The sequence below is a fragment of the Cynoglossus semilaevis genome, chromosome 10 (genome assembly GCF_000523025.1).
Source record: "Cynoglossus semilaevis isolate Cse_v1.0 chromosome 10, Cse_v1.0, whole genome shotgun sequence".
Taxonomy (NCBI): Eukaryota; Metazoa; Chordata; class Actinopteri; order Pleuronectiformes; family Cynoglossidae; genus Cynoglossus; species Cynoglossus semilaevis.
The window spans coordinates 17,104,228-17,125,478 of record NC_024316.1 but is presented as its reverse complement, the minus strand read 5'-3'; the positions used below and the strand labels follow the sequence as shown (position 1 = coordinate 17,125,478).

The window sequence follows — 21,251 nt, the reverse complement described above, 5'->3', positions numbered from 1 at the left end:
GTCTCTGCTGCTCAGTTGACCCTCATTCTCACTGTGGTTCCCGATCTCTGTTTGACTTGCTGGAATGGTGTGGCTTGTTGGTTCTGACCCAGACTCATGCATCTGGACTTCAGTGACCTGTGAACGGAAATGTGAGTAAATGAAAACAGCTGCATAAAGAACAACAACACGAGGAAATGTAGGAAGAAGGAAAAAACAAAAACAAGAAAAAGAAAATTAAGTCGGAGGCAAATTTTTCTAAGTTTCAAAAACATAAAAAAAAAAGTCACGATTAGCACTACATCACAGTCAACCAACATTAACAAGGTTATGATAAAGTAATTCCACTGAATGGAGAAGACTGTAGCACCAAAAGTAAAGCAATATACTGTTATCACTCTACCCACCAAGACAAACATTCTCTTCTACACATGAGAGAGGAACATGCCTGCTCTATTTGTTGAATAACTGAGTGCTGCCATGACTACTGTAAACACAGGGGCCCTGGGTCTGTGTTTATGTGCAAACATATCTTCCTTCTGGAACAATTTACCATTAACCAGGTGGTGCGATAAACGGCTGTGGCAGGTAGTACAATGCACAAGAAGGCTATTATGTATACAGACCGTGACTGTTGGAGTCGAAAGCTATACAGAGTAAACAAAAGTAAATAAACTAGGCAAACAAACAGGCTGCACACAGGGAAACCTAAACAGAGAACCTTAAATGAAACTGACCACATGTTAGACTCCGCGGTAACATTACTAGTTTCATGGTTACACTGCAGTCAAATTTCCACACTGATGTCAGTCTGTGACTCAGTATGGCAACACTGAGGTCCATTGTGGTGAGGGCCATGGGAGACGATCAGATTAGGTTAAACTACAAACCCTGATGCAGTCATGAACTTTGGTTATGCTTATACATGAACGGAGACAGGAGACTGCAGTCTACAGTTTGCAGTTTTAGTTGTGGTCAAGTTTCAAAGCTGTGCTAAATGGATATGAATGGAGGTAAATACGACTGTAACAATTAATGTCACTTTAAAAAAAGAAGTAAAATTAAAAATCATATTGGTAAGTGACAAATAAAATGAAAATAAAATGTATGCACTTTTGAATTTGACTTTAAAAAAATTAACCACTGCACATGTTTTTGATCATCTATGTAGGTGTTCTCAAAATGTGAACTGTGTACGATCTGTGGTACATCCTTTAAGTCATATGGACAGCATATTGTTTAAATAAATTAGCAACCAAAAAAAATTGTTTTGCTAAAAATATATATATATTTTGACTCCTTGACTAATTTTTAAACTAAATGAATAATAAGTTAGTTCAAACTATAACCAACCATTTCATCCATTATGAAAATGAGTTAGTAGCAGTCCTAGATGGAAATCAGACGCAGCGTCTATGATGCAAAGCTTAAAACCTTTCTAATCAAACCTGGCGGTTGTTGGTGAGGTTTTTCACTGTTTGTTTTTGCTTTCAGGATGAGGATTTCTGCAGACAAAGGGCAGTGTTTCCTGTAGGCATTTTAGAAGAGGTTAAGGGGGTGGGGGGGTTATTTTGTTTAAAAAAAAACAAAACAAAAAAAAAACCATGGCTCCACCTGGCTCCTTTACGCATTATGCTGGAGCCACATCAGACCTTTTCTAGATGCTGCAGGATTAGGATAATTAAACAGTGGTGCTGCAGCACACCTGCCTTTGGAATGGGCTAAATAATATGCTTGTGATGAGTTTTTACTGTTTTCGAATCGTTCTCACCACAGGGGCAACTTTTACACAGTGGGCCTCCCCTCTTCAAAGAATGTGAAGGAAACACAGAGAAGAGAGCTTTTCCGTAAGCAAACAACCGCCGCATTCTCCATTATAGCAGAGTAAACACCATCCACCTTCACATGTGCACTTTATCCAAATGGAAGTTTATTTTAAATCAGTTCATGCTCCGAAAGAGAGGACAAAATAACACCCAAATATATATAAAATACTGCTGGACTTTGCGCAGTCATTAGGATTTATAAATGTAACAGTATATTGACATTATAAAAAATGTCAAGATTTGACACGTTCACAAAAGAACGCAGTTATAGTGTTTGCTTGGACTGACACATGTCTCATCTTCAGTTTTTACTCTGTAAAATACTGCTTTAGTTTTTTATACTGCAGTCTGTGTGTCTGCTCAAATGACTTGATTCTAAATCCTTTGTGCAAGCTTTTTTTTCTACAAATGACAGACATTTTATTTTATACTATTTGTCATATCTCCATTGTTTTCTCTTAAGCAGGATTCTATTTTATGAGACTTCTGAGGGTGAAAAAAATGTTCTTTAAATTTGACTTTTTTTGTGTAACGTGTTATTTTCCTTGGAAAACGTTTTTAATTGTTTCCATCTGAACAAAACATAAACTAGCTCTATGCACAGGGAAATAAACACAGTAGAAAGTTCAGAGAGCGTTTGTTGAACTAAGCGTGAATCACGTAATCTTAGATAATTTAACACCAAGTGTTCTGGTGTAAAGACACAGCACGGAGCGAGACATTAGTAATAACCGAGGTTTTCTGACGTGACTCACAGTTAAACTGAATCCAAATATCTGTCTTGGATTTTGTCTTTATGCTTAATGATATACATCGATATCGGTTTACATTAAAACTCTGAAATCTGTGGTCTGCGTTGAGCCTTGTGCTAGGCACGTATCCGGTGTGAAGAGGACGTCCACGGCGTGGCTGTGTGAACTCCGCGGATAATCTTGAGCCCCGTTCCGTGGCTGCTTTCGCGAAACATTTTTTGGCAGCCATAGTAAGACAGTTTTGGACGAATATTCCGAACAGCGTTTACCTTCAGCAGCACAATGGCTAACAACGCCTCTTGACGCTAGCTTGTGAAAGAAACAGGTCGCATTTCACCCCCCCTCCCTCTTCCCCATTTATTTACAAAGATCGCGCAAAAAATACAAATGTGTTGATGAAGTCGTTGTCGGTCAACACTCAGCCTGTGCTACGTTAGTGGGAAGTGAACTCACCTTATTGTGCGCAGGCAGACAGTGTGGGACTCGGGTGTTGTCTGAAGGAGCAGCTCTCAGCTCTGCCTTCTCTCAACACAGTTAGCCACAAGTTGCTAACAGTGGGCGTGGCCACGGTAAAAGTAAACAATAGTGACGTCATGCGGACACGCGGGACTGCCTCCTGTAATCCAAAAATTTAAGTCTCAATTCAACAATTAAAAGAAATTTATGTTTTGCAGTGTTCTTAATGAAATTAGTAACGCCATCGCTGTAAATTATTAACTTCTTTGGTGTTTGGTTAATGCAGCAACGTGTAAAATACGATAATATATGTTACATTATAGACTTTGTACTCTTTGTACGTACTTTTGTAGCCTTGGTCTACAAAATTAGTAACAGAGGGCTAAACCGAAAATACTTCAGGCTACTGCCAGATATGAGTGAGCCATACAAACTATAATATCTGAAGGTAATTTTTTTAACTCTTGTAGGTTGCACATAGTATACGCATACACCAAATATAGTAACATTAAAGGTTATCGGTAATTTGTGAGAAAAAATTTTATTGCAACTTCGGGACCATAGAAATATAACATCTAGAAATTTTAGACGTTTCTTTTTTTTTTTTACCTGAATACGCAGTACCAGTATATCATCGACAGAGGGCCGTCCAGTCATGTAAAATGCAAGTATACAGGCATCGATAATTCTGGTCGATCATGGTTATCGTACATAATGATCTTTATTGATTCAACTTTACCATGCAGTTAAAACTAATCTTAAAAATAATTAGTTTTTAACAAGTCAAACCTAATGACCTAAGAATAATAATAAACTTAATGACCTAAGAAGAATAATAATAAAAAAAAAAGAATCGCTGCGAGCAGGGTTCGAACCTGCGCGGGGAGACCCCATTGGATTTCAAGTCCAACGCCTTAACCACTCGGCCATCGCAGCTGATGAAGTATATAACCTTTCTCATTGAGTACACATTCGCACGTTTCCGTGCACGTAAATCCGACAAAATGTGTCATTATATATTTTAATTAATGACAAATATATCTTTTTCATCCCCGCTAGGTTTTCTTTTCAAGTAGTATAAAGAATTCGCGGTGCAAATGGAATTAGCACCGTCGCAAATTAGCAAGTTTCAGAAATACTTTTCCTGTAATATCTGAAAGTAACGTCGAAGAACAAAATTCGTTTCTTTACAAAGGTTTACAAAATTTTATTCTCATTCAGACAAGGTGAAAAAATCCAAACAAAATTTTTTTTGTGTGTGTGGTTTTTTTTTGTAATTACAACAACAAACAGCGATCCAGAAGGACGTGACGTCATAAACATGTCCAATACGGAAAAACAAAGTGCTTGATTTAGGATAACAGTAACACTGCAAATTATACACAAAGTCTAGAAAAGTGATTGCGTATACAGTATTTCTAAACATTCACTCATTTGGTGTGAGGTCATTTTACACAAAAGAAAACACACTTTTCTCATATTGCAAAGAACTCATTGTAAATGTGCAAGTTTTCTTATACATATGCTGTAAGCACAACAGTGTATGAAATATCTATCAAACATCTCTAAAAAGGCTAAACCATTATATATAATATCAAAGAAAAATTACCAAAACAAAGAGAGAAAAGCATCCGTCTTCAGGAAAAGGCTGAAACTTTGCCTCCAACTACAGTTAACCCAAAACATTTGACACACGCATTTGTCTGTGCTTCGAAAACTGCACTTGTTCTAAAAAACACTGAGTGTGATAACTGTACATTATGTGCTGTGCATTTTTCTTAAATGCAAATCTTGCTGTATAAAAATTAAAGTAAATTATACTAAAACTCCCAGAGACAAACTCAATGAAAGAAAAAGCTAAAATAAAAATGTCGTTGCTAATTTTGTTAGAGGTCATTAAGATTATGGCGAGCCACTACTGCTTCAGAACTGGTAATTATAACACAGAGTCCAAAACATAGACAAATATTGTCCATATTTAAGCTTCCATTGCCTCAAATCTCTCTAATATCTTGCTCGACCTCGTTCAAAGGCGTGGTGCTCCTCATGGGCTGAAAAGGAAGCAAACACAAACAATGACTTTCATTTTCTCTGTGTATCACTTTTAGAATTATTGACATATTTGTAAATGAAAAAAAAAGAAGGTAAACTTACGTTTGTAGAACACTGCTTTGAAGGGTGTTTGTGGGAGAAGCTCGTTAATCCTCTCTAACACTTTTGAATCATTAACACAAGACGCGTTTCCGTTCCAGACCTGAACAACATCTTCTCTGTCTCTCACGCTGACGCTGACACCGACCACTTCGTCCTCTGCAACGAAGAAGCGACAAAACCATAAGTTGAACACATCTCAGAACAGTATACTAACAGGTAGACATTATTTGGCAAATCTCTTTGAAGTCTCTAGGTTTAGTGACCTTTGGACAAGTACAGATTTTTTGATCTGGTTTAAGTCAGTGCCTCATACAAAAAATGCAGCCTAACTGGGCATTAAAAGTTAGCTCTCATTAGGTGGTATTACCTGCCACACGACTATATCAAACACAGAGAAGGCCATAGAAAATAACTTCATATAAAATAAGAGACTTGTACCTTCTGCACAATAATCACTGAACTGTTCACCGATCGTAGCCAAGAGCAACTCCTTCCACACTGCAGACTGTGAAGATTAAACATGGAGTCATTCACCTATTACAACATCAAAGTATTAATGTTCTAGTATTTCATGTATCATTACTCACAGTGCATTCCTTTGGCACTTTCATTTTCCACACGCCGCCTTTGGCATTGCTTTCCTCTTCCCTGTATGCACCAGGAAATAAAACATTTCACCTTCTATTTGACCTCATCCTAAATTAGATTTCATTGAGTGACCTCAGAGCTCATCTCACCAGAGTGGTTTCCTTTCTCCTCTCATCAGGTGATAGCTGCATCTCAGTGGTAAGCTGGAAATCCCAGGTATGTTGTTGTACACTCTCCAGAAATTCTACATCACGGTGAACAGGGAAATGGAGGATTTACAGTAAGTGAGTGCTTTATTGGAACGTGGCGGTCTGTCAGCTCACGTCACACATACCACACAAGGCATTTTCTTTACTGCTCTTAAACAATACTGCCTCCATTTATATGTTACTTACACAACACCCGCATGGCTAGTCACTCATAAATCAGGCTGGTAGAGCAATAGTCACAAGGTAAAACAAGGATACAAAATGACCTGAAAGACTTCACCTGATGACATACAGTAGAATTGATTACTAAATAAACAATGCCTCTTTCTTGAAACCTAACATTTTACACCGTGAAGTCAGATAACAACACACATGCACATAACTCGTTGGTTTAGTTTTGGTAATTTCTGAATATGGTCAAAAAAAGGGGGGTAAAATCACAGCTAAGATTGTGTAAAAGATTAAAAGCTTAGCCCAGAATCTTTTTCCTACTCAAATCCAACATCATTTTTAATGAACTACGTAACCACTGTTGCAAAGTGTACTGGCCAGGTGCCTGCTGGAGCCACGTTCTCACCTGGACAGTTTCCACAGTGTAGATTTTCTTCAAATTTGACTCGCACTCAGCAGCTGTTGTTCCTGGAAGAGACCTGACAGAAGACAGATCAGAGTGTTTAGATCAGCGGTGCCCTGTGTAATTAGCTCCCTTAATTAAGTACGAGCATGTTTAAATCTCACAACCTATGACCAGACATGTTTCAGGTCAGAGCCCCAACCTCACCTCCCCTCCCCTCCCCGGCCCCCCTGAGCAGACAGGTCTGGGTGGCTGGGATCAGATGACAAATGAGCCAGTAAACAGTAAACAACACTGACCTCATTCGAACACAGCAGCCTGTGACTCCAACACACACTCTTGCTAAGGAGTGGACTCTGCTGTGATTGCTCAAACAGTGTTAACTGTATCGGCCAAATTCACTATTCCTCGTTCCTCATACAGACTGTGTCATCAAAACTACAACTATATTAAGAAAGTACCCTGACAAAAAAAAAAAGACAGTCGTTACATTTTGTCTTGTGCAGGGAACATAAACCAGGCCAGTGAATTAGGGACATGTGTGTGATGTTGCCACATTCAAGGACCATTTCTCAATTCATGGCTTGTGCCCGGACTGTGGGTTCTTTGGATAAACAGTTATTTAGGGCACAGGGTAACCTCATTTACATAACGTTTTGTGCAATCTCACATTATGACGTTTGCTGTTTGAAGATATTTTCAGCCTTTTGTTAAAATTACCTGAATGATATATTTTATACGGTTCCATCATTTATGACTCTCAGCAGCAGTCACGTGATCAGCGACAACAGGTTTCTGTACCAAAAACATATTGCCGTTTGAAACGATAAATGAGGGCAAACAAAACAGCGTCGAGTATGCCTCATTTTTGTTTGTTTTTATTATTGTGCAATTAGACATAATGACGTGATTGTGTATCTTTCAACAGAAAAGCCTGGGAATGTTAGTCACCGTAAAAACACCATTACCGCAAATCTGCGTCAAAACCCATAACCAATCATTTTGATGTTATTCGTTCATCTGTCATTACTGACAACAGTGTTGTGGTTGGTAAATATAACAGAAGGAGGTCCATTCTGGTTGTTGTCTTTGTTTTAAACACGACTCCTGGAAATCCCCGGTTCCTTTCTTTGTTCTCATTTAAACAAAATAAACAGAGTTCACCTGCATGACATTTGGAAACGAGTAACAAATACTTCACTATATTTCATACCTGTCGAGCCAAAAGGTCCACGGCGAATGTAAAGGCAGTTTGTCGATGTCAGTGTTTGTTGGAATTCTTGTCAGATCCCTGTCGTTCATGTGAATGTTGTGCTCCAGCAGAGCCGGGCTGGATGAGGATGTGCTCGGTGGAAACACAGCTACGGGAACTGCCATTGTTGAATTTACTTTGAAAAACCTATACAAAACAAAAACTCAGTCGCTGTTCAGCTCCAGACGTTATCGACTGTGCAGTTGTCCTTATATTTATAGGCTGCTGAGGTGAAATTAACCCTGATCAGCTGCTGACTCATTGGCTGCTTCACCGGTTTGCGCCGTCACAACAACAGGAAAAAAAAAAACCCCATGTCATCCCCCGAGCGCCTGCGACACCTCTCTGCTTTTCTCCAGAAGTTTCTAACAATTCCCACCTTTCACACACTCAGTCCACATAAAAATAACCATGACAGTTATACACATACGTAATCATGTTATTCAGACCAGCTGTTTTTATAACTACATTACTCTCACTATTTATTTAAAGTGAAATTCGTTTCTTGTTCTGCAACAGCTAAAAGCGCCTCGAATCGGTTCTTTGCAACACTGCCACCCTGCGGTGAAAGATGCTCATCGTAATGTCATTGGCAATGTTTCTTAAAATGTGTATGCTTTTTAGATGTTTCTCTGCATAAATGATAATAATAATAATACAAACCATCAGTGATCTATATTCAACGGCGCCGTAAAAGATCTTTTTTTATTTCAAACAACACTATTGTTGCCCGTTTGTTCCGTGCAGCATTTCCCTTTTTTTTGCATAATTTAAAAAAGCTACCATTTTCTTGATAATTATTATTGTTGTTTACAATGTAGTGTAATGTGTGTAACTGATTAATCCAAATGAAAATGTGGTATAAACTAAACACTGAAGACATTGTAGGTCCTTTAAGCTAACTTGCTGCTCATGTTGAAATATTAGTCAATACATGCATTACATATATATTTTTATATATATACAATATATTGTATTGTCCTCAAATAAATCGGGTGAAGAACACTACACTGGTTTAAAAAAAACTTGACGTTAAAGTTCTGTGCAGATGTGTGCCACCTGTGAACCATGGCTGGAACTCATCGTCCACAAATGTAAATACGCAAGGCTGCACATGCGCCCTGTTCACTTGTAGCAGCTTTGTTGGCTAGCTACCTGCTACTGCTAACTAGCCAGTGGTTTCTGCAATTGACGGCGCACAGATATGGACATCGACGCGTTATTGGAAGCGTTTCAAGGTAGGATTTACATTCAAGCCATCGCTCAATTCGTTAATAGCCACTGCCTTTTTGTTTTCGTATGGTTCCAGTGCTCGCTGATTACGTTACTTGCGTTACCGTCGTAACTTGGCCGAGTAACATTCTCGTTTTGTTAAGAAGACAGCGAAAGACTGTTTTCACTTTCCGCGGTTATGCATGATTTTCGATTGGAATACATTGCTCAAGTGTTCTGCTTGGACGAGGTTGTGTTGTAACTCGATCTGCACCGACGCTTTTATTTATCAGCTAACGTAGAAACGTCACGGTAAACAAGCTAACTTTGACTGTAACTTTGCACACAGTAAAAACAATGGTGCGTGACAGCGCATCTTTAGATCCAGATGAACCGAAAGAGTTATGTCATAGTCATTAATAACGCACGATAACCTGTTATATACTGTACTCTGTGTAAACTTACTAATGCTGACTGTCACTGTCTTTCACACATAAAGACACAAGTCATATTTCAAGTCCAAACCTGGAAGTAGCACTGTCAGAGTTGTAAAGTTCATAAACCCGTTTTATTTATTCAGTAATTTCTGTAATTCTCCTCGCAGAGTTTAATCTTCATTATACCGAGTAACACTTTGTTCAGCACCGACAACATATAATTAAAAGTCCGAGGACTGCACTCAAGTTCATTAAGTCTGCAATGACGTCATGTCGGTAATGATTCAAAACGTTAATACCTGCTTGACGGGAATAATCAACCACCTCGATTACCGTGGAGGACTGGAAATGTCACGTTATCAAAACTCATTAACCTGAATTTTGTTTACAAATTGCGTGTTGCCTTTTAATAAACTGTTTTGTAACCTGCCTTATAATTGGTGCTGTTATTTTTCCAGATTCTCTTAACAGCTAAATTAAACATTTAATAATAGAATTGTTGTCTGGGTCTCACGAATAGTTTTTTTTATATTTTAATAAAAAATGCAGGCACATCTTGTAACTTCTGGTTTCTGAGAGTGAAATTTGAATCAATAAGTTAACATTCTGTGGTAATATTTGTTTCTTCATGCTCGTTTTCTAGTTGTTTTTCATTTATTGAATTCATATAATACGTCACTGTTATTGTGAATAAATAGCAATTACTTCATATCTTCAAATTAATGGAAAAGTCCTTTTGCCTTGTAAGAACATAGACAGATTAAACTGTGCTCATGATAAGTTATTGTATTGAAATTAAAAAAATATTTTGTTTGTTATTTGGTTTGACTGGTGAAAAGCCTGACATTCAAACTGTTGCCTCATAAATCCGTCTCATCATGTTTACATTTTTTTTTTTAAATGTACAGACTTTGAAAAGAAGGGGAAGAAAGAGACCTGTCCTGTACTCGAGCAATTCCTGTGTCATGTTGCCAAGACGGGGCAGCCACTGTGAGTAAGAAGCAGAGGAAAACGCTCTGTTGAAAACTGTCCAGTTTTACACGTGCAACTCTTGTCTCTTCCAGGATCTCATGGTCCCAGTTTAAAAGTTACTTCATGTTTAAGTTGGAAAAAGTCATGGATGATTTCCACACTTCAACACCAGAGCAGAGAGGAGCGCACAACCCCAACGTAGAGTTTATTCCCTTTGAAGAGATGAAGGCGAGGATCTTGAAAATAGTGGATGGCTACAATGGGTGAGCAAAGCTAAATCCATACATACAGTGCAAACATACATGTATATTTATATATGTAAATGTTAGTAACAACCAAGTAGTTGTTAACTAAGGTGCTCACAATTTTTTTTTCAATCTATTTGCATAACAAACGTTAATCTGACTTAACACAGGAAAACTGTGATTAATTATGATTTTGGTGAAATCGTTGTCATCAGTTACATTAATCAGTCTACAGTCGCTCATATTCCATCTGTCAGTCAGCTTGTCGGGCAGATGTCCGACCAGAAGTTGACGTCTCCCCACACCTCCTGCTGGTCTAAAGCGTTCATTTTCCACAGCCCTAATTAAGACACGTCTCAAAATCCTTTCCAGAATTCCGTTCACCATCCAGCGTCTGTGTGAGCTGCTGATGGACCCCAGGCACAACTACACGGGAACGGACAAGTTTCTCCGAGGTTTGGAGAAGGTGAAACTTAAACTCCAAATACATTTGCACATATATTCCTCGTGATGTTAATGAAATGATCCAGCCTACTGCACATGTAGCAAATCATTCTAAAAACAATGAAGTGTCGTTCCTTTATTGCAGAATGTAATGGTGGTCAGCTGTGTGTACCCCATATCAGAGTAAGTACTAGAAGCCCCGCCTTCCCCAGTCATATTACTACAACCTTATATTTGCATGAGTAAAAAATGTATTTAATCCAGTTTCATTTATTGTGATTCAAATTGTAACTTTTTTTTATTTATTTTTTTAACTTTTGGTTCAAAGGAAAAATACGTCCCCCGCTGTAAACAGAGTGAACGGAGTCATGTTTTCTGGAAACTCCCCTCTTTATTCAGGCAGGTGAGAGAGACATTCACATGCATTCAAGACTCCAGCAAGAATGTTAATGTTTGGAGCTGGTTGTTACAACACAGCCATGTTTTTGGTTGAGGTGATGATGAGGCGCTTTAACTCCACGTCTTAATCGTATCTCACGTTCCCGCTGCAGCCGTAATATAAATGGACCTGACACACCGAGACCACTGACCAGACCAAAGTTATCACTGGCGTCTTCTTTTTCCACAAACGGGCTTCCTGACTGTCCAGTGGGCCGAGAGCCGGAGGCCGCCACAGGGCAGAGGGAGGAGCCGCACGTCAGGTAAAGAAAGTCTCATCTGTCATCTGTCATGTGTTGAGGCACAGAAGGAAGAATGACAAGAAGAAGAATGTTCCGGACCACCTTGTTTAGGATTGTGGACGTAACAATAAACACACATTTTTAAGGTATTTTTAGAACAAGTTAAAAGAAAAGTGGGATTAGTATGCAAGAAGTTATGAATTTATTGTTTTATTTAAATAAATATTAAATTCATTGACATCACTAATAAATAGACTTTAAAAATAAAGATGTTGGTTTCACGTTGGGTTTCGTAATGACGACCTGCCTCTCCTGTATTACAGCAGTGATTCCTTGCAGCCAGAGGAAGACTCCACACCAAACCCTGGGTCGAAACATAAACACCCAGAGGAAGAAGATAACATTCGTGACGCAGAGGAGCAAGAGGTGAAGAGGATCAAGTTTGAAGAAGAGGAACTGGTCAAAGAAGAGAAAGAGTTCTCTGGTCGTGAACTGTCACCACAGGTGACACCACCTTTGAGAGAGTCTGGTGGTCAGGAGTACCAAAGTGAAACGACCTGTGACACGACCTGTGACCTCGGTGAGTGATTATTACACTCTACATTAGAAGTCACCAATAGGGGGCTCACAGTCCAGATGTGGACATTCTTCTGTTTATACCGTGGGCCGAGTCTGGCCCACAGAACTGTCCAATCCGGCCCACAACTGGATTCCAAAATAAACACCAAATAATAGTGTTGGAATTTTCAAAATAAAATTTCGTGAAAAAACTTTTGTTTGATTATCATATATGTTTTATGTGTTTTTTGCAGAGCCAAGTAGCACAAAGACTGAGGGACCTGAAAGAGAAGGAGACTCGTCTGAGATACAAGACGTCCACAGTGACAGAGAAGTGGACGTCGAGGACAAACCAGAGCTGACTGGTGCAGCAGAGAAAAGCACAAGTTTTCAGAAGGACAAAGTGGAGGAGAGCAGCAGCAGCAGCAGCCTCGGTGATGAACAGTGTCCTTCCAGCAGCAAACAGCTTCTCTCTTCTCCTTGTAGTTCACCGGACCGGTCAACAGAGGGCATTGCTGACCCTTCAGTCAGCACAGACGCTGTAACAGAGCCTGGGGAACGTGACTAACGGCCTCTGCCTTCTGACTATTTTTTTTCTTTTTTTACACTGTACTATACCACGCCAACGGTATACAAGCATCACTGTGGACCTTTTATACTTCAGGACCAGGACCAACGTGGACACCAGAGACAAGAGCTTGAGTTTCAGCTGGTCAAACCTACGCATCACCTGGTCATTGAACTGAAACAAAACAAAAAAAACCCAGAAGACTTGTTACAGTCTTTTAACTGATTCCGAATTTCAATATTGATTTTTATTTTTTTTTATTTTAATTGAATATTTGGTGTATTCCCCAATTTCCTGATTTTTTTTTTTTAATTCCGAGCGTTGACCTCAGCACAGTGTGTTAATGAGGTCGCTGGGAATTCAAATCAAAACATAACAACGGTCTGTGAGAATTTCTGAGACGCACAAATGATAAAATATGATTTTTGTCAACAGCCGACATCACTTTAGAGTGACCTTCAAACAGACGTTGGTTGATGTTCTACTTCCTTCGTACTCTGTGAGGCCAATCTTAACATACAACATTGCCAGTAGTAAATATTTGGTTGATATAGACACGGTCTATAGATCAGTGTGTCCCAAATGAAGCTCTTCTGTATGGACGTCAGTATTGAGAACATGTGGTACTTTTTCCACTCGGTGTAAGATGTACTCGAGCTGTATATTTGTCCCTTTTTGATAGCACGGATTTTTACAGTACGTACCTGTACTCCATGTTTTGTAAACCTTGTAATACTTGTCCACTGCCTTGGCAAAACAGATGATCGGTGGCATTGGAATGCTTGAGCTTGTATCCTAGTGATCCTGGGAAAGCAATAAATGCTAAAACCTGAATGGAGCACGCTCGGTTCATCTTAGAACGAGAACAAGTCGGTACTAGCACAACGAGTTGGTTAGAATACCTAGCGTCACCAGCGGAACTTCATGTAAGCATGACACTGATTCCCCCCCTCCTCCCCCCCACGTAATTTAAAATACTTTTGAGACCTTGATAACATGTATGTTTTTATCTGTACAAACTCACTGTATGAGTTGCTGCCACCTAGTGACTGGAGGCTTGTTATTATTCAAGCATTACAGCAGTGGTACACTCATGTCCATATGTGAGCCATATTCTATTGGAAGCCTCTTGCGTGCCCCCCCGGGGGGCCCGTCCCACTATTTGAGAAGTACTGGTTTATACTAATATGCATATGTATATACATTTTAGTATATATTGATATTTATATGAGCAAAGGTGATGTATAGTAATGATATAGTGCATATAAACACTTGCCTGAAACGTTTGCACAGTCCTGTAAATCCATATATAAAACCATTTTGTTATGGTTCGGTTTGTGAACCTGCCTGTTGTGAAAACCGATCATCACAGATTGGACTTTTTTAAACCGTGGTGCCAGGATAACGTCCCGTCTCTGCACAGGTATCCTTGACATTTTCAAAATAAGATTATCACATGTCCCTGACGTCAGCAGTTATCCCAGGCAGGGAGGCTGTGATGTCCAAGACCAGGCCCGGGCTTCAGCTGTGAACAAGGACTTCAGTGTCTTTACACTGATGTCAGCCTGATGTCTAAAAGGGGAAGATTTCCTTTCAGAGTCAGATAGTTTGACATGGGTTACGAGTAAACTCTATTATAAACCTCAGAGAACATAAAGATGACATACTCTGTAAATAAATAAACTAAAACGACTTCAGGTTGGCCAAGAACGACCGGTGCCAGGGTGTCAGACCTTTGGACTGGGGAAGAACTGACATTTGTAAATGTTTGAAGAAAAAAAACCCACACCTTTAAGAAAACACTCAACAACATAATAAAATCTCTGGACTCCTGACATAAGTATTTAAAACCTAATTTTTCACAAAATATATTTAGCACAAATAGTACTTTACAAAGATGAAACTCTGGTCCTGAATGATGGAGAAAAAAAATATAGATGTGAATTTCAAAAAGTTACTTTTTACACACAAAAGTTATATCAATCTCATAAATTTATATTCTAAAAACCTGAAGCATAAAAGGTTTGTTTTTCATCAAAGATATAAAAAATAAATAACTTGAATAAATATAGTGTTCATTGATAGGTGAGTAAAAAGGGCTCCAGGAAATCCCTGGATGATTAATCCAACGTCTAATTGATTTGGACATGTTACTATTTCCATGTATAATCCTTTACCATGTGATGTTACAGTGTGTGTGACAGGACATAGATATCATTGAACCTCTATGGTCCAGCAGGTCTTTACATTAGTTTACTAATTATTAATCACTAATCATTTCTGGGCTTGTTTGATGACTTTACATTAGTTTACTAATTATTAATCTCTAATCATTTCTTATTAGGAATTATATCAGTTTTATGAAGTTTGACATTATTTAAAAATTAACATCAATCTTTTTTTTTTTGTCCTTTTTTTTCTCCTGCGATGGGTCAACGCCTGAGCGAGGACGGCGACCCCGACAAGGAAATGGACGTGGCCGAGCTGCAGGAATGGTACAAAAAGTTTGTGGTTGAATGTCCCAGTGGAACGCTGTTCATGCACGAGTTCAAGAGCTTCTTTGGTGTCACTCACAACAAGGAGGCGGCAGATTACATAGAGAACATGTTCCGAGCCTTCGACAAGAACGGAGTAAGTTCTTAACTTCATAATGAAATGACAGTGTTGAGTATTGTGGTGTTTTTGTAGTAATTCTCTACCTAGTTCTAGGTATTATTTACTGTACCATAACAGAAAGTATATAAAACACTGATCGTCTTTCAACTGATGTTTTCAGGACAACACCATCGATTTCCTGGAGTACGTCGCAGCCCTGAACTTAGTGCTGAGGGGTAAACTGGAGCACAAGCTCAAATGGACCTTCAAAATGTACGACAAAGACGGAAGCGGGTGCATCGATAAAACTGAGCTCCTCGAAATCGTGGAGGTAACTTTATTCGTTCTGTGAAGTATTTGGGGATGTTTTCAGGAGTCGTTGGAGATCGTGTTTCTAAAACCCTCTCCTCTGTCTGTAGTCCATATATCGACTGAAGAAGGCCTGTCACGGAGAGCTGGACGAGGAGTGCAATCTGTTGACCCCGGACCAAGTGGTGGACCGGATATTTGAGCTGGTTGATGAAAATGGAGACGGTGAGTGGGTGTGGGGTTTTATTTTTATGTCTGTTTTAACTTTGATTTCCTGAATTATAAAATGTAAAACTACTGTGTATGTCATCACACAGGAGAGCTGTCACTGGACGAGTTCATCGATGGAGCACGCAGGGACAAGTGGGTGATGAAGATGCTGCAGATGGACGTCAACCCTGGAGACTGGCTAAACGAGCGCAGACGCAGCGCTAACTTCTGACGCTGTGACATCAACTGCAGTCTAACCAGCCACGCTGTCTTTTTACTGTTTTGTTATAACACAGTGTGTACGGCAGGGGTTTTCAACCTACGGGTTGGGGACCAGTACCGGGCTGCAGAGGAAGAATTGATTTCTTTTAAAAATGTATGTTTAGTTTTATATCAAATTAAATACATGATGCACAGTACTGTGTTGTGTTATGACCTCCCCACACTTTACCCAACTGTTGTATGAAGTTTTACTCCCGTGTGTTGTGTTATGACCTCCCCACACTTGGGTAAAGTGTACACTGTTGTATGAAGTTTTACTCCCAATGTTTTTACAGTAATACTTGTTAATTCAGGTTCAGGCTTCACAATGTAATGTACATAGTAGGAATAGTTTTAAAATAATTTATAAATACCTGTGACTTTACTTTTACTTTGTAAAATCTCTGACAGTCTTAAGTCATGTGCAGTATATTTATTTATTTTGTTGTATTTGTATTATTATTATTTATTACCAGAATTCCTAACCAAATCCCTACTATAATACACTGTGGGGTTTTAAAAATTTAAATATGTCTAGTTTGTGCACAGTTTAATTTTTTTAATCGTTCACCTGACATTAGTGCCCTGTGGGCAATGAAGGGAATTACACCCATTCAAAAAATGCAAATAAAAAATACGGGAAGAAGGAAATGAGGAGAAAAGGAGGTGAAGGAGGAGAAAAGGAAGAATTGAATGAAACTTGAGAAGAAGATGAAAAAGGATGAAAAAAAAACAACAAAAAAAGACGGAAAAAAGAATGTAAGACAGAGACAGAAGGACGAGATGTTGTTTGGTGGTGTTATACCTCCAAACTGGTAGGTGGCGGTAGTGCGGCATAAACAAGACGAACGTCAGTCGAGCTCAATAAAAGAAAAGCAGAGCTCAACTGTGTCGTATATGTTGTTGTGCAGGATGTCTTCCTCGAACGTTATAAATCTTTACAGAACATGGAGTGGAGTCCAACAACCCGCTGGCAAGGAGCGAACCGAGGTAACAAATGCTACACGCTAACACAGCAGCGTGTCAGCGGCTAAAGTCTTTTTTATTTCGTGCCTATTTATTTCCGCTGTGTAACCGTTTCCTTGTCTCCGCCCTGTCGTTTGAAGTCCGCTGGACTCGGCTGGAGAATCCAGTATGTGACGGGAGACCTTTTCTCCTGTCCCCGGGACGAGGCCTTGGCTCACTGCATCAGCGAAGACTGCCGCATGGGGGCAGGCATAGCTGTGCTGTTCAAGCAGAAGTTCAAAGGCGTGGAGAGGTTGAAGGAGCAGAGTGAGTCAAACGTCCATGTGGACGAGGACTAGTCTGTTGAAATCCAAACTGTAGAAATGTCATACTTGTAACTTCTTGCAGTATTTCAATGCTATGTTGTCAAAAAAAAAAAAAAAAAAAAAAAAATGACACGCAGTTCATTTTCACTTTCGTCCGTGTATGTCCTACGTTGGAGAAAGATGACGTATAATAATAATATGATTTACTGTCATATTTCCATTCATTCTTGATAATAATAATAATATCAGGATTAAAATTAAAAATCGAATTACAAATAACAAATAAAGTGTAACTACTGTGCGTTCTCACTGAGTACTCCTACAGTACTCTTGCAGTACTCCTGCAGTACTGCGTGGGTCGTACTGTAACCTCAGACCTCAGCAGACAGACAGACAGACAGACAGACAGACAGACAGGTGAGCTCTGAGGTTACAGCACGACCTGTTTCTCTGCTGTTTACTCTGTACTTCCTTGTGATTGTACACCTGCTGGCCTTTGTGTGTCTGCGCGCTCGTCCCTGTCCTGCTCAGTATGTCCCTACCAGGACATATTGTCTTCATTGTCCCACGCTTCATTTACTAAACAACACTGACGCGGACAAACCCAGAATATGGATTATGACAAACATCTGTGACTTTAGTCCAGACGTGGGCAAACGTTTTGACTTGCATTTAGGGCTAAAATGCTTTTATTATTTTCTACGCCATCTATTGGGGAAACATCGGTATTGCATGGAAAAGGGCAGAAGTATAATGATAATATAAATACTGTACATTATATCATTTGGAAAAGTTTGGCGCGCCGGATTAAAAAAGCTGAACGGGTCGATTCTGCTGCGCGGTGCGTTCCCTCAGTGATCAGTGAAGTCGAAGTCGGTGCGTTCCCTCAGTGATCAGTGAAGTTGAAGAGTGTTTGGAGCTCATTATGTTTCTGACGTGAAGTGTGTGTCGTTTGTTTTTTGTCGTCGAGCAGAGAAGGTGCCGGGCCAGTGTGCTGTCCTGCAGCGTGACGGACGGTTCGTCTACTACCTGGTGAGGAGTTCAGAGTGAACACACACTCACAGGTGACACAAAAGACATTCCATCTGAAATGTTACTGTCATCGTCACATCACAGGTCACGAAGAAGAGAGCCAGCCAAAAACCCACTTACGACAGCCTGACGCGGAGCCTGGAGGACATGAAGTCTCACTGTCTGCGCAACGAAGTGACAAAAATATCAATGCCTCGGTTTGTATTTAGTTTCCCCCTGTGATTGAGCGTCACCTTATCTGTGTCACGTTTGTTACGGCTACAATTTAAAAAAAATGTTTCTTTTTTTTTCCCACTTTCTCATCAACAGCATCGGCTGTGGCCTGGATCGACTGGAGTGGAGGAGAGTGGCGGTGATTCTGGAGCAGGTGTTCAAACACACCAACATTTCCATCACAGTCTACAGTCTTCCAGCCAAAGCACAGACCGCGGTGATGAAGGAAAACTGGCGCAGATGATGGACGGAAGTGTGTGTTTCCTTTGGTTTTGCACTTTTTTTTCTTTCTTTCTGTTTTGTTGACAGAATGTAGATAATTCACACAGACTTTCTATTTTTTATACCATAGTAAACGTTAGTTCACTTTCTGTAAAAATATAACTTCTCTTCTTTTATCATTAAAGTTTCTTCCTCTGATCTAAGTTTGTATTTTATGTCACTCTTTCTGGTTACTAAAATTCACAAACTGGTCACCGGTGTGTGTGTGTGTGTGTCGATTTTGGTGCTTGCTGAAGTTTTTCCACTTGGCTAGGACATTTGATTTACTGAACAGTGCTTCTCAAAGTGTGGGGCGTGTGCCCTGTGGGGGGCACGGAGATATTTCAAGAGGGCCCAGCAGCTCAAATTCATTTCTATTTTTTTTTTAACTAATAAATGTGAATGTCAGCCATAGTCCTGTCTACAAAAGGGGGCGCTGCAGAAAAAACTTTGGGACCCACAGGCAGATCAGAGTCTAAGAAATCATAAAATCAGTTCCACTTTTTCATTTGTTCCAGAATCAGAATCGGTTCTTTTCATGTTAACAGTTCGAAACGAGAAAAAAAAAAAAATCACATAGATTTCATTTAGAGCCAATTATAACAAACCAATGGTTTCAAAGCTGCTCCACAAACAGTGGTTTTATTTATTTATTTCTAAGCAGGTTGACAGTGTGTACTTTAAGTGAGGGTCATTATCATAATCCCCCCCCTTCACCCCTCTCTCCCCTGTCCCTCCCCTCCCCCATGTCCTTTGGGAACTTTCAATAATTGATGAAGAGAGAGAGAGAGAGAGGCATGAACGACTGCGGCTGCCTGCCCAGCTCGCCCTCACATCCATGATGGCTGGATGACTGTAGTTCAGCATCACTGCAACCAACCCCCACTCCCTTCCCATCCCCCCTCCGTGGCTGGCAGTTAGACTCCACACTGCAGCAGAGCCACCGCGCTGCACCACAGGAAGTGTTGGGGAGAATCGCTCGCGTCTGACCCGCCGTCACACTCTCACGTGCCGCGGCCGGTCGTCGCTGCATCCGAGGATGCCCTCACCCCACCCAGTGCCCCCCCCCCACACCCTCACTCTTTGTTTGCACCGAGCCTCCGCTCCTGTCCCACTGCGGTCCACTGATTCCCATCTGATGCTCTCATTCTGCCCCATTCTTACTCATTTTCTCCCCCTCCCTCCTTCCTTTCCTCCCCCTGTCCTCTATTCCTCTTTTTTTTCTGAGCTGGATTTGTATGAAAGTGCCGAGCTCAGCATTCTTCTCCACGGGCACTTAGAGAAAAGAGAGAGAGAGGGTGAGGGAGAGAGAGAGAGAGGGGGGGAGAGAGAGATGAGCTGGGCAGGAAGGTTTCTCGTGCACCATAAAACTGTCTCCTTCCTATTGAAGAAGAGAGCTTATGTTATTGAGGAGCAGCTGAGCCAATCAGGAGGCAGTGCAGGCAAAGACAGGAGGGAAAAGCAGCAGAGCGAGTGGGCAAGAAGAAGGGAGAGGAAAAAAAAAAACTGCAGTGTGAGAGTGTGTGTAGTTTTCATCCCTCCCCTGAACAGGTTTTCAGCAATTTGGGTTTCCAGTGTCCGGGTGCAGTTGAGTGAGGGGTCTGAGAGTGTTTATGAGGCAGAGTTCCCTGGAGGGGGAAGTGAAGGTGTGTCCAGAGGGCTGTCTTTGACTCCTGACTTATTCATTCTGAGACTGGAAATAAGAGAAAGTAGGAAGACATTGATTTATTTTTCTCTCCTTCTCCAAGTGTCTCGATTCCCGTGGAGGAAAAGGAAGCGCTCGGTGTCCAGGAGAGAGAGGAGAGCCGCGCTGGAGGTAAGCGGCTGCATTCTGCTCTCTTCTCCACTTCCAAAGTTCTTCCTTTCTCTAATTCTGTAAAGATGGATATCGTTCTTCCTGCTGCTCCTCACGTCCTAATCCACATCCAGGATCTTGTAAACACTCGTTGTTATTTATATGTAGATCATTTTTTTTCCTGGTGAAGTCTTGGCCGTTATAGAAAGAAAAAAAATCTCAGGGAGAGGCAGAGGAGAGAGGAGGAGGAGGAGGAGGGGGAGGAAGGGGAGGTTGGTGCGGGACTCCCTGATGCTTGTAGGCAAGTTTCTGTGCACACGGTTCTCGAGTGCTGCAGTATCCCTTTTCATCCCAGAGCCAAGCTGCCTCACCTCCAGCCAGTGGCAGGGGTAGAGGGG

General features: G+C 40.5%; 5 protein-coding genes and 1 non-coding gene across 6 annotated transcripts in view; 4 read left to right on the top strand and 2 right to left on the bottom strand.

Annotated features, from left to right (window-relative positions):
- Positions 1 to 3,867: 3,867 nt before the first annotated feature.
- On the bottom strand, positions 3,868 to 3,949 carry trnas-uga (transfer RNA serine (anticodon UGA)). Its single transcript has one exon. It is a non-coding gene; the product is annotated as a tRNA-Ser (tRNA).
- Positions 3,950 to 4,195: 246 nt separating this feature from the next.
- On the bottom strand, positions 4,196 to 8,063 carry LOC103385325 (eukaryotic translation initiation factor 4E type 3-like). Its single transcript, XM_008319183.3, has 7 exons — positions 7,752 to 8,063; positions 6,542 to 6,614; positions 5,905 to 5,999; positions 5,755 to 5,815; positions 5,606 to 5,672; positions 5,168 to 5,323; positions 4,196 to 5,064 (listed from the first exon to the last, which is right to left on the bottom strand). Exons 1-7 carry the CDS (start codon positions 7,913 to 7,915, stop codon positions 5,018 to 5,020), a joined length of 663 nt encoding a protein of 220 aa, XP_008317405.1. The 5' UTR covers positions 7,916 to 8,063; the 3' UTR covers positions 4,196 to 5,017.
- Positions 8,064 to 8,399: 336 nt separating this feature from the next.
- Positions 8,400 to 13,740, top strand: LOC103385324 (serine/threonine-protein phosphatase 4 regulatory subunit 2-like). The gene is made up of 9 exons (XM_008319181.2): positions 8,400 to 9,028; positions 10,348 to 10,429; positions 10,504 to 10,674; positions 11,029 to 11,122; positions 11,246 to 11,283; positions 11,429 to 11,503; positions 11,652 to 11,801; positions 12,104 to 12,360; positions 12,593 to 13,740. Exons 1-9 carry the CDS (start codon positions 8,995 to 8,997, stop codon positions 12,904 to 12,906), a joined length of 1,215 nt encoding a protein of 404 aa, XP_008317403.1. The 5' UTR covers positions 8,400 to 8,994; the 3' UTR covers positions 12,907 to 13,740.
- Positions 13,741 to 15,282: 1,542 nt separating this feature from the next.
- Positions 15,283 to 16,499, top strand: guca1b (guanylate cyclase activator 1B). The gene is made up of 4 exons (XM_008319180.2): positions 15,283 to 15,537; positions 15,683 to 15,832; positions 15,921 to 16,035; positions 16,128 to 16,499. The coding sequence occupies exons 1-4, from the start codon at positions 15,334 to 15,336 to the stop codon at positions 16,250 to 16,252; spliced, it is 594 nt and encodes a 197-aa protein (XP_008317402.1). The 5' UTR covers positions 15,283 to 15,333; the 3' UTR covers positions 16,253 to 16,499.
- A 612-nt stretch (positions 16,500 to 17,111) lies between these two features.
- On the top strand, positions 17,112 to 19,222 carry oard1 (O-acyl-ADP-ribose deacylase 1). The gene is made up of 5 exons (XM_008319179.3): positions 17,112 to 17,271; positions 17,388 to 17,553; positions 18,526 to 18,584; positions 18,669 to 18,781; positions 18,894 to 19,222. Exons 1-5 carry the CDS (start codon positions 17,179 to 17,181, stop codon positions 19,039 to 19,041), a joined length of 579 nt encoding a protein of 192 aa, XP_008317401.1. The 5' UTR covers positions 17,112 to 17,178; the 3' UTR covers positions 19,042 to 19,222.
- Positions 19,223 to 20,316: 1,094 nt separating this feature from the next.
- The window catches only part of LOC103385330 (synaptotagmin-2-like), a 50,284-nt gene continuing 49,349 nt past the window's right edge, over positions 20,317 to 21,251 (top strand). Inside the window, exons 1-2 of the mRNA XM_017035929.2 lie at positions 20,317 to 20,704; positions 20,807 to 20,874. The gene's annotated coding sequence lies outside the window, so the exon portion shown is untranslated. The remainder of the gene's footprint in view (positions 20,705 to 20,806; positions 20,875 to 21,251) is intronic.